The following is a 17,841-nucleotide window of genomic DNA, read 5'->3' as shown; positions in this document are numbered from 1 at the left end:
AGTTGAAAATAGTTTGGGGAATGTTTCGTACAGTCTAGTGTTTACAAAACCATACCACTGGCTTGCAATTAGAAAACTACAGCAATGGCCTGTACAAAGCAGACATAAATATAAATGCTCAGCCCATCAGTGACTGAAGACACAACCTTCCTCCAGCAGCAAGCATGCATTGTGTTTATGTTGCTGGATGTGGCCCATTGGTCAGAAGCACCAGGCAAAACCATCTTCACTTCCAGTAGCAGTACTGCTACTTCATTAATATTGCTGTTTAGCCACTGATCGTGGAGCTCCTGTTACATGGCAAACTGGCAACCCGAGCACAGCATTAGGCCAACGCATCAGGCACAAAGACGGTGAGAATTTAACACATAGTTTAAAAATATTTAAGTTAGCTGAACCTAACTAGAAGTAGTAAGCAAACATTTTCACACTTTGTCATAAATGGCCATCTGATTAATACTATGAATAGCATCATTAGTCCCTTAGTGTGTAATAGAAAAAAATCAATTTTTTGCGAGATTAACATTTTGATTTCTAGTTACAGTAGTTATTCAAAAGGCTATAGGATAATGTATTAACAGGTGTACTTGGATCTTTCTTTCTTAGCTTGTAAAATGCTTTATTTTGGCATTATCCTTTAGTCATTTTAAATGGATCTTGCAATATTTCTATCATTATCTCTCACTTTCTGCATTTTTACAGCAAGACATCCTGCGATTGCTTTCCAAAAGGATAGCTCAGTTTCTACCGCTCCTGTGTTTTTGTACATCGGTTAGGCTATTAGATGAGCTATCAGGGGTTGGGGGGGTTATATGATAATATAAAAAGCCCTAACTTGTAGGAATGTGGTGAAACACAACTCTGCAATGCTGTTAGACATCCTGTGAAACTACAGCACGCACTATTGCGATTAAAAAAAAAAAACAGGATCATACAATGCTTATTGGGTTTGCTCCAAAGTATATCTGTTAATACATTAGCCTTTTGATTAACTACTATAAGTAGAAATCAGAACGTTGTTAAAATAGTTTTTTTTTAAAGCTTTGGAACAAATGAATTTGAGCACTTTCCAAAAAATTAATTACTCAACACTGGCAAAAATAGACAAGCAACTTTCTAATGATTAACTAATCTGAGTAGGGATGCAGATATGTTGTACAAGAAAATATTTTTGCCAAAGGTAGTTCTGTGAAAGTAACAAATTTGATTTTAAGGAGGGAGTGCAGAAGTGTTACCCGTGTCAGTGGTTTAAAAAAAACCCAATCAGAATGCTTGGCATCAGAGAAGGAAAAGTTGCTAGGAAGTAAATCCAAGAAACAGTGGTAATAACAAACTATGCAATTACATAACTGACTTAATTAATGTGTAATCAAAGCTATCTGCCATTTCAGAGAGGACACACCTTTTTTAATAGGATGATATAACATGTGCTTGATGCCCCACTAACAGTCACATCATTGGGAAAGGATGCTTTATTAAAAAAGGCACAGTACAGAGGCCTGGGAGCAAATTGCCCGTCGCCCCCCATTTGGAGCAGGGCCAATAGACAAAGACGTAGGGCGTGATATGTATAAGCCAATATTTATTCTGCCTGGCCTCTCGGAGAATTACTTGCGAGAAACCTTGGTCATATACTTTTCTCTTCATGTACAACAACAGCTGCAATGGAATAGATTTTTCATGGTCATGGTTAAGTAATTTTCAACATCACCATTAGATCCCATCTGGGACCATCAGTGCGGAGGAACAATTGGAGTTCAGCAACTTTTTAAGCTACACATGGGGAGCAATCTTGCCAGCCCTGGGGAGGAGGGGCTGCCGGGAAAATGGCAGAATCTGGGGGCAGGTACCCATCCCGCCCCCAACCCGCCTCCGTGCCATCTTCCCAGGAGGCGGGTACCCGACCCGCGCCGGGTCCCGTATCCTGGAGGCGGGAAGGGGATTACAGCCACTTAACTTCCTGTTAACAGGGTGTTAACAGGCAGTTAAGAGGATTATCCCCATTTTTCCAGCGGAGGCGCGGACTTCTGACGTCGGGAAACCCCGCCAGGGTCACCGAGGCGAGCAGTGGGTCTGCGGGGTCCAAAAGTGCGGTGTGGAGGTAAGTGATGGGTGCAAGTGTGGAGCGGTAAGTGTGTGAGGCAAGTGAAAAGTGAAAGAAAATGTTTACTTACCTTTGTTTCTTCCTGCAGGCTTCAACAGTTGGGGGTGTGGAGACTCTCGTATCTCACCAGCAGAGATGACAGATGGCTGCTGCATTCTCTGATGCAACAGCCATCTACTTTCTGCTCACAAAAGAGGTTTGATGAGTATTGAATACAAGAACTCAAACAACAGAGAATGTCAGTGTTTGACAGCTTCACAGAGCTGTTAAACGATGACAATTCATCTGTCAAAAATGAAGCTGGGCCGGCTTAACAAGGTCAACCAAGGGAAAATAGAGTGGGTTAGCCACAAGTCGATGGAGGCGGGACTAAAACCCAACAAGACAGCAGTCCCGCCTCCAACGCGCCCCCATTGACAAAATCGCCCCCGTGGTGTTTCGAAGTTATGACGGTCATCATAACTCACTCAAGTACACAAAGTTAAATTTGCAGGTACTTATCTAAAATATGAAATCACTCATCTCATAAGTGGAAAAAATGTTAACAACTCCACTGTTCCCAGAGAGACATTCCTCAATGAAATCCAATGCGGATTCACAGTTGAATACATTGGTTCTTACGAAATGCACGTCTGCTGGTAGAGCAACTACGTAGCACAGCCTATTGTTCAAATATATGTGGAGACACATGAACGAATAAGTACTTCATTTAAAGTAATAGTCATTTCAGTAAGATGAAAGATTTAAAGAATGTAACCAAGATAGGTTTTTCTCACCTATTTTAAAGCACGAAAGACAGGCCTGTTTAAATTCATGCGTGTCCGACAGTGGATTTCTACCTAGTGTTTGAGTGGATAATTCATTCGTTCCCATTTCTGTTCCTCTTGAAAAGGCACTTCCATTTTGACCTATAACTCCTATATTGCTGTTACTACTGAACAGACTGCTTGTACTATTTAGCTGTAGGAAAATAAATACAGAAAATGTTTACTAAGTATTTTCTTACATATGCACTGAAAATTGCACAGCAGAAAATCATCATAGTACCATTAATAATCAGTTTCTGAATTTTTAACCTTGGAGTGTGCGATACATTTTACTTTGCCAGTGTGGGGGATCTTAGGCAGCCGGATGAGATGCATTGTTGTATTCTTTTTAAATTATAAACTAAAAAACAAAGCAAGTCTTCCTCCGAGTTTTAAAAAAAACCAAAAAATTAAAACAGCTTGTGAATTATGATAATTAGACTTGATTTGTATTCCAAATTATTTCATTAAAAAATCAGTAACTCAAAAATTAGAAGTCCTATCTCAAAGAATATCAGTATAATCATTTTAGAGATATACTAATTAGATATAATTTGCATAAATAAATCATTAAATAGAAACAAACTTTCTGCTACAACTCAAGTCTAATTATTCATTACTCTGTCCAACAGGAATAATCCCATTTAAAGGCTTTTTACATAGTGTCAGAGTATCATAAACGACATGTAATGAGTTGGCTGTTGATAGAACTGATAAATGATCTTTGTTTTAGTTTACCTAAAAAGTTCAGGATTTCAAATTTCAGTACAATATACACTAAATTTTAATTTACCATGAATCAATCCATGACCTTTCGCCAAAAATGAACGGCCTGTTCATTTTTAAAACATATGTAGTGGTCTTAAGCTTCTTCCTCTCCCCATTTACTTAGAACATGTACAAAATGTTTAAGGGCAAAGAAAAATATGGTGGTAATACAAAATGTACATCAATTTAAATTAACATTACATAAATGTTGCTGAGGCGAACACGTTGCATGATATTTGCACTCTGTTGAATCAAAGTAATGTAGTAATAATTATTTATCTGGAAATTATTGGAAAATGCACTACACACCAATAAAAGTTTCATATGTTTCATCAAACAATTTGTATCAGTAATACTAGAAAATTCTGTTCTACTTTCGACTTAAAATAAATGAAAAGTTGGATTACTTTTATCCTGTTCTTTATTTAGCAAAGTAAGTGTTCATTTGGGGGGAAAAAAAAGGAAATATAGGATAAATATTATCAAGCAAGAAAAACAAAGGATATCTGCAGCACTATCACCAATATATGGTACGGTTATGCTTCCCTCTTTTGAAGAACACACACAGAAAACAATGCCTTCTCTTGCTTGAGGGAGGGGAGGGGAATTTGGGCTATCCACTTCTGGACATTTTGTGGGCACCACTAATTGTGTTAATTATTTAGCCTATCACTTAAAAAGCCAGATCAAGGCTGGCAAACTCATCCCTGAGGGAAAGTCAGAATCCAAAAGCAGTGTGAACAAATGCTTATTTGGCTTTTTCTCATAGGGTGCAACACTTTTATTTTGCTCTCGCTCTTTTCTGATGACACCCCCCTCTACTTTCCCAAAGGTATTGATTCCTTGCTGGGGTACAGTTCCACAAGCACTGGATGCCCTCCGGTGCCTTATCGGAGTGTCAGTAAGCTATTCCACTGTAGGGGCATCATAATCAAGCCTAATCCCATCCTCATCCGATGATCACAGGCACGCTCTTGCTTCATAGGTCATCAGATAACAGGAACCCCAGTCATTTTTCTCCTCTCTGACCAGGAAATGTTGAGGCCAGTTATGGCACTGCTTCACCTCTTCCCTCCATCGCCTAGCTGGTCTGTCCCTAACCCGATTCATACCTTTCTTGGCCGCCTTGTCACATCCTCCACTATCACCCCCGCTCCCTGCTCCTCTTCCCACCCATTTGCTCCTCGACTCGAGACACATTCCACCCTTGCTTCCCACACTTGTCCTTCAGCCATACAGGCCATTTAATTTTCCCGCCCCCCTCCCACTGCCAATCTCATCCTCCATGCTTTTTCAACTGCATCAACCATTTCAAATTTTGCTACCAGGTGCCTCTGCTGTCCCAACCAGCGCTGCCATGACTCTAGTCTTCCACTTTCTGTCGGTCATCCTGGCCATTTAAAATTTTTCCTGCTCATTTCCTTAGCTGCCCCATCTTGACCCTGTTCAATCGTCACTGCTTTCAGTGGCACTAAGTTTTGCAAGTGGTTTGAATGGTTAGAATATTTGCCGAGTCAGTTCCCGCTCTGTCCCGACCCATCTCCCGGAGTGAGAGATCAAGGGCTCACTGGACTTACTGTGAGCAACACAATAGGAGATCTAATGAATAAATAAAATTGAAGCAATTTGTGAAAGGCACTACAACAACGCAAGTACAAAACCAAGAAAATCTGTATTTAAAAAAAGAACTAGATCATCTTCTATGGCATTGCTCATAGATACAATTTTAAAAAGCTTCACCCTTTTCCTGTAACTCTTCCTTTTCATCTTTTTTTACTGTATGTCTCTCACAATTTCTACTGTTGTCACTTTGTTTCTCAGTCTCTCCTTTTGTGCAAGTCTTTCCTTGTCTATCTCCTCTCTTCTGCATGTTCTCCTCTCGAATGTGTGCACATACATGTTTCTCTCTCTTTCTAGCACTTTGCATGCCTCTCACACACTTTCGCTTCCCTTCTCTGCATGTCTGTCTCCTTTTTTCTTGCATGTCTCACACTGTTTTTTTTCCTGTCACCTACCACAGAGATGGGGAGGCAGACTTGAAGCTGCAAAGAAAAAACATTTTATATAGCGCCTTTCACGTCCTCAGGACGCCTCAAGGTTGTTCCTAGAATCACAGAATTTTGCAGCACAGAAAGTAGCAATTTGGCCCATTGTGCCTGGGCTGGCTCTTTGAAGAGCTATCTATTTAGTCCCATTCCCCTGCCCATGCTCCATATCCTTTTAATGTATTTATTTTTCAAATATGTTAAGAACTATTATGGATTCTGCAACCACTGGTGGTATATTCCATCTCCTAACAATCGTCTGCATAAAAATAATTTCACCAAATCTCTCCCTTCTTTTTTCTGGGGAGATAATCTTAAATTTATGGCCTCCAGTTACCAACTCACAAACCAGTGGCAATAGTGTCTTCCTATTGACTTCATCAAAACCCTTCATTATATCTGGTCTCTGCACCAATGAAAAAAGGCAAGTTTATTTACTCTCGCCTCATAACTAAAGTCTCAACCCTGGTATCATCTAAGTGAATCTCTTCTGCACCCTTTCTGTGGCCTTGACGTCCATCTTAAGTAGGACACTCAAAACTGGACACAATATTCTAAAAATAAAAACAGAAAATGCTGGAAATACTCAGCAGGTCAGGCAGCATTTATGGAGAGAGAAACAGATTTAATGTTTCAGGTCAATGACCTTTCATCAGAACTGGAAAAAGTTAGAGATATAGCAGGTTTTAAGCAAGTGCAGGGGCAGGGAAAGGAGGGGGGAGGGGAGGGGAGGAAAGAACAAAAGGGAAGGTCCGTGCGAGGGCGGAAGGTCCGCGAGAGGGCGGAAGGTCTGAGCGAGGGTGGAAGGCAGGAAAGATTAAATGACAAAAAGTAGGATTGTGCAAAGCAAAAGGAGATGGTAATGGGACAAGTAAAGAAACAAAAGATGGGTCTAGATCTGGCTATATCCTCCTGAAGTCAGACCTTCAGTTAACCACTATTTTTGTGTTGTCTACAAATTTTGTGTAAAATGTTTTACTATTTCCCTTCATGTGACCTGCCAGTCTCTTTACACCTTCACTTAGCCTTTTTAAATTTTTTTTGCTTCCCCTCTACATTTTCTATATTCCACTTGATTTTCTTGTTATTAGACCTAGATTTGTCACGTGCCTCTTTTTAAGTTCCAATTTAATTTGAAATGTTCTACTCACTCATTCAAGGAACTCCAGCTTTAACTTCTTGTGTTTATGCTGTAATCACTTTTATTTTTAGGGGTGGATGGGGGCTGCCATGGCAACTGTATCAAAGAACTTGTTTCTGCTATAATATAATTAGCAATAATTCTTTTGCGTTTTATCAATCAGAAAAGTTTTGTGCCAATTTAATTGGTGAGATAATCACTGCAGAAAAACACAAGAATTGCATATACTTAATCAGGAATAAAAAGAAACAAGATGGTCATTACAGACAGACATGAAAGTTTTGACAGGTAAGAGTAAAATATCGTTATTAGGCTAGGATCCATCAATTAAATTATTTTCAGTTCTCTTTTCCTCTCCCTCCCTGACTCACCAACTGAATTTCCATTATAATAGTTTTAAAAATAGAACATGATGTTTAGTTGATCCTTTGCACTATCTAAACTATTAAACCTTAACATGTGTTACCATATGCCTTTTAAAAGTAGTGCAAATTACAAATTTACTCACAGTTAGATAAGTGCTGGTACTATGTCCTTGTACTCCAGCACCAACTCCGAGACCTGGAGGTTTCGCTTCCAAAGAGAAAAGTACGATAACACGTGAATATACTGATATATTAAAATGTTCAGTCTTCCTTACAGCCAATGCTGTACCTGCACCCAAGTGCTGATCTCAGCAGTGTACAGAAGCATCAATAAAACAAAGTTAATTTACTATCCAGTACAACAAATGACTATCTTCAACCGCTTATTTAAAGAGTATTTATACTTAATCTCAACAAATATAATATAAGCTTAAAGGGGGCAGAAAAGCATATGGGGATACCTTTTGTTCCAAATATTCCCTCTTTTTATGGAGAAAAAAATTAAATCTTACCAAGAATTTCCTTGATCCGTTTTTAATAAATTATTTTTTCTTAAAAGACATGGAGACCTTAAAGCAGGGCATCCCTCTCTGCCAAGCTGCTCCAGTGATGCCAATTACAGGGAACATCCCTAAGCGGCTCCACTATAAATAGCAGGCAGTGTGACTTCAGGCCAGCTGAAAGGTTGCTCTGAAGACGACCAAACTCAGGAAACCACACTTCAGGCTGGAAGTGTAAATTTTCCACGGTTGGTTCATTCCAGAACAGCCCTTAGGCCAGTCGGAAGTCACCCCTTCTGCTCTTTATAATAGAGCTACTCCATTGAGAAAATGACATCAAGGAACTTCCTAAGATTGACGCTTTCTTCTAACAAAAAGTAGTCCCCAAGAGTTCCTTCTCTTTCAACAAGTTAGACACTTTTAGTAGACCCTAACCATTTCTTTTTGTTTAAAATTACATTAATTTACACATATAATAAATGTCTTAGGTACACATATAGTTAAGCTGCAATCCAGATATCCTCTATCACAGGGGTATCCAAGAGGTGGGCTGGGGCCAAATATGGCCTGCAAAACTCCTGCTGACTCAGGTCTTCTTTGAGCTTGTGTGCAAACCCTACTTCAACAGCTCTGGACTTCAGCTTTTGAAAGTTCCCAGAGCTGGAGGACTAGAAAAGGTAACTCCCCAACTAGTTAAAATCCACCAATCATGAAGCAACCTTTCGCTGAACTCCAGGCTCAGGAACTTAACAGTTGAAGCTTCCAAGTTTTAGGCTACAGAGGAGGGGAGAATGAGGAGCAAAAAGGAGGATGGGTGACGGGTGTTACTTTTTTGTGTATTTTGGTGGGGGGGGGGGGGGCTTTGCGTGTATGGGGCATTCAATTTTGTGGGGCTTGCTTTTTGTATGTATGGAGGGGGAGGGGTCTTGCACTTTCGTGTGTAGGATTTCACGTTATTGTCTAATCATAGAAGGGCTGCTTACTTGTTTTGCCACACGTCTGCCCTCTGCCCCCACCCCCCGTTCCAAAAGGTTGGCTCTATTACTATCATAACAAACTAGAGTCCTGTGACAAAAATAGACTATGTAAAATTGTCACCACTTGGTAAGTTCCTGATCTTGATGGGATGATCTAAAGAGAATGTTCTCAATAGTGAGAAGTTCCCAACGGTGAGGGAGCAAGGAATACATTTTAAGCCTCCCGAGGCAAAACAGCAGTAGCAGAAACGCATGAGCAGCAGGTCACTTATCTGAAGTCTATAGGAAACCCAACAGGGCAGAAAAATGTTTCCAATGAACGGGGACAACAATTTGTATTAAATATTGAAACAAAGAACATGGAAGCCAATAGCCTAAGATTTGACAAATTTGGCTGTGTACTTGATGAACAGTTCTTACCTCTCTGAGATTCCATAATTGGTAGAGAATCTAAAGAATCCATTCTGGGACCAAAAGTGTCATATGGTAGCATATTCATAGATAATGAATACACTGATGGTAGAGTCACCGAAGGAACACTATTACTTGTAACTTGGAGTGGTGGCACTAAGACAGAACTAGGACAAGCAATACTGGAAGGCATATTGGCTGGCAAGCTAGAAGAAATGCTTCCTTTAAGATTCATGGGATTCTGCAATAAGAGTAAAACAAATCAGTTTAGTCGTGGCACAAACAATTCACAAAACTCAAAAAAGTAGTTAAAGAAAGAACTTGCATTTATATAGTGCTTTGTGTATGTCCTTAGGGCATCCCAAAGCACTTCACAATCAATGGGTTATTTTTGAAATGTAGTCACTATTGTTATTTGTGCAAATGTCACAACCAATTTATGCACAGCAAGTGCCCAAAAACAGCAAATGAATGACCAGAAAATCTGGGGGATTTTTTCGGTGGTGTTGGTTGTGGGATGAATGTTGGCCAGAACACCAGGAGAATTTCCTACTCTTCTTCAAATAATGTGATGGGATCTTTTATATCCACTTGAGCAAGCAGACTAGGCCTTAGTTCAATATTTCATCCAAATAACTGTGCCTCCAATAATGCGGCACTCCATCAGTACTGCACTGAAGTGTCAGCCTAGTTTATATGTTTAAGTCGATTGCCTGACTTGAACCCACAATCTTCCGACTCAGGAGGTAAACATACCATCAACTGAGCCAAATTAACACTATGTATTATAAATTCATTGGCGTCTGACAACTAAATGTATTTCTGAGTACACCACACAATTCTCCCCCCGCTCCCCAATTTAAAAAGTAATTACTACCCAAATCAAGCTTGACCAACCAGTTTGTAGCCTACAGTGATATCAGACTCTGTACTCTTAATAATGGAACAGACCCAGATAAGAAAGTAGAAACAGGTGGATTAAATCAAACTATATCTAAAAGGTCCTAAAATATTGCCATTATAAATTATTACATAGAATGTACAGCACCCAACTTTCTTCATTGTGCAAAACAAACATTACTAATTTCACACAAATTGAATCCTCTACAATTTCACATGGCTTTCAATCTTCATTTTACCAACATAACTATGCTAGATACTCTTGGTATATCCACATTAGTGAAGTTTGAAAATCACTGTATGCCAGATCATGGTATCTGGTGTGTTTTTCTCACAATATTGCCACCTGTATCTACTGGTATACTGCAAAAGAGCAGTTTTGTAAGTTTGCCTTTAGAGAGATGGCTACAAGGAACTGTGAAGAATTTTCTAAATAACCAGTCTTCTCAACCACCATCTATTAAGACAACTATTCGGGGCGGGGAGGAAAGCTCTTGTATCAAGACAAAAGTTTTGTTTGCAAGCAGCCAGTAATTTAATTTATCATCTTGGCTATGATTTTTTGTTGAAAAATCAATAAAATAAAAAGTGTGAAAATGAGACTGGAAAATGTAACTGACAAGATGAAAATATTCCAATTCCAAGTACCAGTGTACTGTAACATAACTTGATTTCACTGATATTCAAATCGCTCATCAGGTCTGCAGCACTAGAAAAAAATACAGTGGCTCCATTAGGACATCTGTAAAATTGCATCTTCAATTGCAAAAATGTTAATGAATCTTTTACCAAGAGTTCAATATGGTAGTTGCTACAAATTAATCTGGCTTTGGACATTGATGCCTGGAGTTTCCTCTGCATCGAGCCCAGAGACACGTGTAATCTGCATTTGCTCCCAGAGACACGGGTGATTTGGGTGCAAACCAATTACGTGGCTTAAAAGATTGCGTAATTTTGGGCGTAAGTGAGTTACACAATATGCCCAAGAGTCCTTTGTCTTTTACAGCCGCTCATCAAGATCACCGCCCACAAATTTAGCCCACCCCCAGCTCTCAGGTGCGAATATTGCCCAATTGCGCTTATTTGGAGCGTCTCTTCACATTGTGACCAGATTTTCATGCGCAGCAGGAAAGAAAGTAATTCTTCTGGTGCGTTATTGCAATTTTTTTTTTTTTTTAATAAAAATTTTCACTTGAGACCTGAACCTGTATTTCGTTTCTTTTAATGCATTTTTGTGTCATATTAAAAATTGAAAAGGTTCCGATTGCAGGTTCCTAAACATGCTGGCCCGTATTTTCCGATCGCAGGCCTCCCGCGGGCAGAGGCCTGCAATCTGGAAAAATCGACGCCCTTACCTGAGGACTCCCAGGACATGCACAGTTCCGATGCTGGGCCTCACCAAACTCCAGGTGCGCAGGGCCCACGTATCCCAGAGGCGCAGGTAGTTCGTAGCGTCCATGGGATCACGTGGGCCATGGGGAGCCAATCACAGAAAGGAATCTCCCTTCATACATTTGACAGGAAGACCTGTCAAATATATGAATGGAGATCAATGAAAAAATAGTAAAACTTTAAAAAAAAATTAAATCATTTTTAAAATGACTTGAAATTACAATAAATTAAGTATTTTAAACAAAAAAAATTTTCAAAAAATTAAATTTAAGTATTTTACGGGGCTAAAAATAAACACTTTTTAAAAGTATTTTTAAATGATAAATCAGTGAAAATTAATTTTTTTTTTTTTAAACTTTTTTTTTTACTCTTTTACCAGGCGTAAGAATTGTAAGGGTTTTCTGCGGGCGGAGGGTCTCCAAAAAGTGGAACTATCCGCCCGCAGAGGCCCTTCTCCAGGGCAGCCGAAGGATCGGTCAAGAGGATTCTTGACAGATCAGAAATGCCGGTTTTCAGCACATGCACTGTGCATGCCTGAAACCAGCATTTCCGATGTCCCTACGGGAGGGTACACAGCGCGTACCCACCCGTAGGGATCGGAATATCCAGCCCGCTGTGTCTGATGCACATGGATGGTTAAATGATTTTTTTTAATGCATAAAGAAGAAATATATGGTGTGGGTTCGGCGCTTTCCTTGGGCCCTGATTGTTTATGTTGCTATACGCTCATTTTAAGTTCTGGCCTATTTTAATGAGATTTGGCGGATTCTTGGGCGCAACTTGACAGCGACAAATTGAGTGTTGCATTGGGTGCATTTTCAGGTCTAAATTCTGGGTTGCACCCACAGGGGAAACTCCAAGCCTAGAGTGTTTAGGAAAGAAATTTAAAAAATTAAAATTAAAACCAGAAACTGGCAGCTGAAGCAACTATAGATTGTGGAAAACTGTGGAAACGTTCTTCTTCCCCCTCATCTCCAGATGATGATAAATTGTGCTGTGGTATGCTTGCTTGGGATCTGGCAGCCCTCTGGAACCTCTAGCCAAACAGCCATTCTTCACGTGCATGACGGTTTGTTAGCAGACTTTTTTGACCACAGGCATGTCACACCAAGTCCAAACATGTCCTTAAATAATAACCACACATGCACATTTCCAGTCACTGGATAGCAAACAGAAGAACCTTAGCCAATTTAGCTCTCCACAGCCCAGGGGTGCTGAGGCCAATTAATGCCTCCCCATGCACACAACAAATTAAAACCGGGGAGCCCTCCTGTAGTAATATGCTCTTCTAACCAAAATGCTGCTTGGTGGTTTCCACATATTTTCTGGTTCTAAAATGCTTCACAGGACTAAACAGGAGTTGGTGGCAGCCGAAAACCATTTACTTGTTCATTGGACCAATCATATACTTGCACAGTTCTGCATACCTCCAGTAGTTACAAATTATGACTGACAGGCAGTTACAGCAATGACAGTTTGCCAAACATTGAATATTCTCAAGCGCTATTTTTTAATGAGACACAATATGTTATGAGGAGCTCAGAGTTCTGTTTTACCAGAGAAGTTTCTTCCACTGTAGACATAGAATCTAGCAACTCATCCAGATCTTCTCCTATTTCATCTCCATCAGTAAAGTCTAAACGTGACTCGGGCACTGAATAAGGTACCCCTCCTCCATTCACTAGTGCGGCAGCAGGAAGGTTGGTTTTCTCGGACAGTTGCACAGTGGGTGATGTAGAATTAGAAACAACTGGAATTGGGACTGATTCACATGCTGCTTGAGGGATTTCATCTGAAGAGACAGATGCAGAAACAGAAGGTTCCAGACTTAATCCTGGGAAATCTACAACAAAAAGGGATGATAAGGTCAAATTGACAATTCTTACCTCTCAGAGAAAAAGCTGTTATTAACCAAGATTTAATCTCACGAAAGATCCCCAAGTTTTTGTTGCATCAAAGGGAAAACATTTCAAAAAGCATTACTACTAAATTTTAGCCATCATTCTTTGCCAGCTTATGCATGTTATTCAATTTCAGGGGACAGTTTTATCTGATTTCCTTAAAACATGCACCTCTCGTCACTGGGAAAGCAGTCAAATAACAGTTCCCAGACCTCTGCAGATTAGCTGCAAGAATGAAAAACAAGATGATAAAATTAAGTTCACTTTACCTATTTCAATATCTTCAACAGAATCCAAACCATTGGTGGGCTTTGGAGAAAAACAAATTAGATAAAAATGTTTTTTTATAATAATGATTACTAAACTTACTCACATATTAAAAGGGCACCTTATGGGCTCAGACAACATATATATTTCAGGTAACTCCTTAAATCTCCAGTCCCTAGCATCAGTTCAAGTTTATTATTTCAAAATTGTATTGTCAACAGTTATCAGGACAAAAGTCTGCTATCTGATGGTTGTAAGCAGGAAGCACGAGTTCTGTAGCTTTTTACAGCGATAACCAACATCTTAACAGACTGCATGATGGTCAAAAACAATACTTTTGCATCTACTATTTTGTTCCCATTCTTATTATTTCCTCCTTTCTTGGATCTTGCTGTGTCACAAACTATCCTCTGAACAGGTGGCAAGAGCAGGGACAGGTTACAGATCTGTCTATGGCACCTCAGTCAGTTGGTAGGAGGTGTGACAGAGCAGTGTAGTTAACTCAGTCTTCAAATTCCCCTCCTCCTTTCAATGAAAGACGTTACAATCTTTTTAAAAGGCGCAATGCTTCCAAATCCATTAAAACGGCACAAAAATTGACCACTTCAATTAATTTTCTCAGGCCCAATTGATTAATCTACTTTATTTTCGTAGATTTCATTTTCTCAGTTTTATCATCTCTCCATTCTCCCTGACTAGCAGGACAGGGGGGCAACCTGGTGTCAGGCATTTACCAATGTTGCTCTATACCAGATGCTAGGACCTGGTGTTAGTTTTCATCTGATTTTCCCTCTCAACGCAAGAAAGTACTCAGTACTTACAATAGCATGAATAAAATCCGAAACCCTGGGGGGGGGGGGGGGGGGGAATTCTGGGCAAGAACCTGCATCCTACTATTTCGTGAACCTCCATAGTATGGTGACACTCATTAAATCCATTATTTTGTGATTCTTTTCTCATCTCTAGTGCAAAACCCAGGGAAAACACAATTTTTAGCAAGTGCTGCATCAGACATTATAGGCAAGCTACTACAAAACACTTAAAAATCAGGAAATACAAGAACATTTTAGGCAACCCTGAGGCCATGAGCATTTTTGGATACTAAGGAAACCAAGGGATATGGGGCTAGTGCGGGAAGGTGGAGTTGAGGTAGAACAGCAGTCAGGTTTGAAGAGCCGAATGGCCTACTCCTGCTCCTATTTATGTTCTTAACATTAATTTTACTGACACACGCTTTTAGGAGGCATGAATTTAAATATTTATCATAAATTTCACGATATTTGTGTATCAAAAATGTCCTGATTAAGAGTGGTAGACCTATTGGATTTAGATGAGAAGCTCTGCAATTTGTGTTTACATTCATTACCAATGCAGCACTTGTCACAGTAAGAAGCTAACACTTCTAAATTATCGGAGATTTTCTTCCAAATCACCAAGGAAAAGTTTTATTTGCCTGCTATTTATGAAGGAATAATCTTTTACTGCCTACTAAAACAAAAATATTTTCTTGGTGTTACAAATAAAGTAAGACACCAAAATCTATTCTTGTCACACACTCCTGCATGGCTATTTTAAATCCCCTATAGGAGCAAATAAAATCACTAGTGTAAGTCAATTTTAAATTGTAATGGAGCAGCAACAGCCAAAACTTGATAATACCTCACGTGTATTGAACAAACACAATAGAGTATATATAGACATGCCAACAAGAATGTCCTTACTTGATTAGAAGATTCAGCAGAAGTAACAGAACTGACAGCAACTACTGGATTCAAAGGAGGCTGGCAAGAGAATGACAAACATTCAACTAACTATTCCAAGAGTACAAAGGTTTCAAATGAAAATTTGATTCAAGAACAATATTAGCTCATAGCGTAGAATGTACTCACCTGAGCTCTAACATAAGCTTTCCGAATTCTTAATCCTAATTTCTGAGCCAGCTCCTGGGTTAATTTTATTACAACATCATCCTGAAATACAATTTTAACACATTTTTATATTTGCCTTTAAAAACTATTCTGTTGTACAATTAAAAGATGTCCACTAATACTGTACTAGGCAACAAAGATTAGACAGATACCCGCTGAAGGGCAAGACTGCAAGTCGCGACCTTCATTCAGCCAACACAGATGTTCAGAATTAATAATAAAAAATGGTTTTGGTTACTTTTTGGCCCACTAGCTTTTCTAGTATTCTGCAGTTTGGGGAAAAGGGAACAGAAACATTGCTTAGATTCAAACAGCAGCAGAGATATAACTGCCATTTCTCTTACCTGTGGCACAGCTAGTGAACACTTCGCAACAACATCGTAGGCTTCTTTATGCCTTCCTAATTCTTTCAGGGATTTTCCTTTTCGATAGAGTGCTCTGTAGTTATTATGATTCAACTGTAAAGCTTTGTCACAATCATCTAATACCTGATTATAGAGACCCTGAAATAACAAGAGAGCAACACAGAATAGAAACACTATGTAAAAAGGAGGATGACTTTTGCGGAGCAGGCTCGAGGGGCTGAGTGGCCTATTCCTGCTCCTATTTCTTATGACTGCCGCAATTAGCTTTAGAGTTCAAGAACTTTATGGGGTAAATAAAGTGGGGCCAAAAAACATTATCCAGTGATCTCTGTTGGAAACGTGCATGCATGGACAGGTGAGAACAGGACTAGCATCAGTTGTGATACCACCAATGTCAAACAGTGTGCACCCAAAAAAAGACATCCATCTTTAAACCCAGATATTTTTGAAGCAAAATTATATGACATTGCCATCGTCATAAAGGGTGATTAAGTCTTAATTCTTGCCATTACACTTCATATGAAACAATTAGAAAGCAAGTTTCTCAGCAAGCATTCGACCTATGTTGCAAAGTTTTTTGATCTTACCATATTCAAGTAGCAGGCGGCACGATTTGCATAAAGCTTCTCTATTACTCCATTTACAATACTGATTTCTTCAGATGCATAATCAGCCACATTTAAGGCCTCAGTATATTGATTCAAAGCATCAGCCCAATTGCGTTCTCTGAACTTATCATTTCCCTCATCATACAAATTTCTCACAAGGTCTTGAAGAAACACCTATAAATTAAAATAATTAATGTTAATGCAACCGTCACATTGTGCAACAAGAAACTTGTACGCTTTCTTGAAGGGGAAAGTCTAAGGGGAGCACTTTTGTTCCAAGTGCTTCACCTTTTTTAAGAGAAAATTATCACTTTTTTTTTAAAGAATATCAAAGTCTTTACTAACATGGATCCCCAAGTAGTCTTTCTTGCCCTGCCAGGCCACTCTGGCAATGATGCTTAGGTGCCAGCCATGGCTCAGTGGTAGCACTCTCGCCTTTGAGTCAGGGGGTTGTGGGTTCAAGTCCCATTCCAGAGACTATTTTACTTCCATTATAAATCATAATCATCTGTACTAAGCTTCTTTTCTTCTCTTTCCATCTTTCTTAAACATGTTTACATAACGCTAGAGGTTTAAAATGTGTTAATCCCAAGAGATCTAAATCTTGAAGTGAGCTGTTATGCTCTATGTACTCCAGGGGTTGCATAATTAGTAAACTTACTATTCCCACGTTGTTCACCAACTAGGATTTAAAACCATCCCACTGGTTATGTCTCTTGGTATGACAAAGCGTTAATCTGAAATATTTATTTTTTTCCCCCGTTATTATCCTTTATTATTATTCTTCAACTTTCTAGTACAAAAGCTTAATTTGTCATTTTTGCAAACGTTTTGACCAGGCATTTTATTGGAAAGTATATGGCAGTACATCAATGAAATTACTACATCTACTGTACTGGGCTGGTTCCATGTTGCATTCCTTCTAATTTTTGCATGATCCATTCTATAAAGATTTGAATCATTGAATGCTCGAGCCGCTCTGGCAATGATGCTTAGGTGCTGGCGTTTCTTCACGAGTGACATAGTCCAATCCTGCTCTCCTATAGAATCATAGAAATTAGAAGGAGCTGAACAATGAGATCAAGGGAGAGGAGAGGCAGGTTTTCCTATTCCTGGGCATACTGGATTGAAAAATCAAGTGGCGAGGGTTGCACAAGGAACTTGTCCACTTTTCCATCCATTTAAATGAATGGACAGAACATCGGGCAAATTCACTCATGCCGTACATCCTTTTCCATCCAATTTTCTTCTATGCACTGCACTCAAGTAATCCAATACAGCCAGCTGTAGGAGCAAGTGGATCTTTCCTTGAATCATGTGAACATTTTTGTATATTACAACTCCAGTCTTAGGAGCATAAGTA

The 17,841-nt window shown here is 39.4% G+C and overlaps 1 protein-coding gene across 1 annotated transcript in view; it reads right to left on the bottom strand.

The window, feature by feature from the left end:
* The window catches only part of zc3h7a (zinc finger CCCH-type containing 7A), a 79,916-nt gene that overhangs the window by 19,763 nt on the left and 42,312 nt on the right, over positions 1-17,841 (bottom strand). Inside the window, exons 4-12 of the mRNA XM_086000608.1 lie at positions 16,458-16,652; positions 15,850-16,008; positions 15,467-15,547; positions 15,299-15,358; positions 13,580-13,619; positions 12,966-13,252; positions 9,127-9,358; positions 7,373-7,437; positions 2,881-3,064 (exon numbers count right to left, since the gene is read on the bottom strand). Of these exons, the coding sequence (XP_085856734.1) occupies positions 2,881-3,064; positions 7,373-7,437; positions 9,127-9,358; positions 12,966-13,252; positions 13,580-13,619; positions 15,299-15,358; positions 15,467-15,547; positions 15,850-16,008; positions 16,458-16,652 (1,303 nt within the window). The remainder of the gene's footprint in view (positions 1-2,880; positions 3,065-7,372; positions 7,438-9,126; positions 9,359-12,965; positions 13,253-13,579; positions 13,620-15,298; positions 15,359-15,466; positions 15,548-15,849; positions 16,009-16,457; positions 16,653-17,841) is intronic.

This window comes from Somniosus microcephalus, chromosome 11, assembly GCF_052327205.1.
Source record: "Somniosus microcephalus isolate GS21.2 chromosome 11, FLI_Smic_1.0, whole genome shotgun sequence".
Classification (NCBI taxonomy): domain Eukaryota; kingdom Metazoa; phylum Chordata; class Chondrichthyes; order Squaliformes; family Somniosidae; genus Somniosus; species Somniosus microcephalus.
The sequence above is the reverse complement of the archived record's forward strand: the minus strand, read 5'-3'. Positions and strand labels throughout refer to the sequence as shown.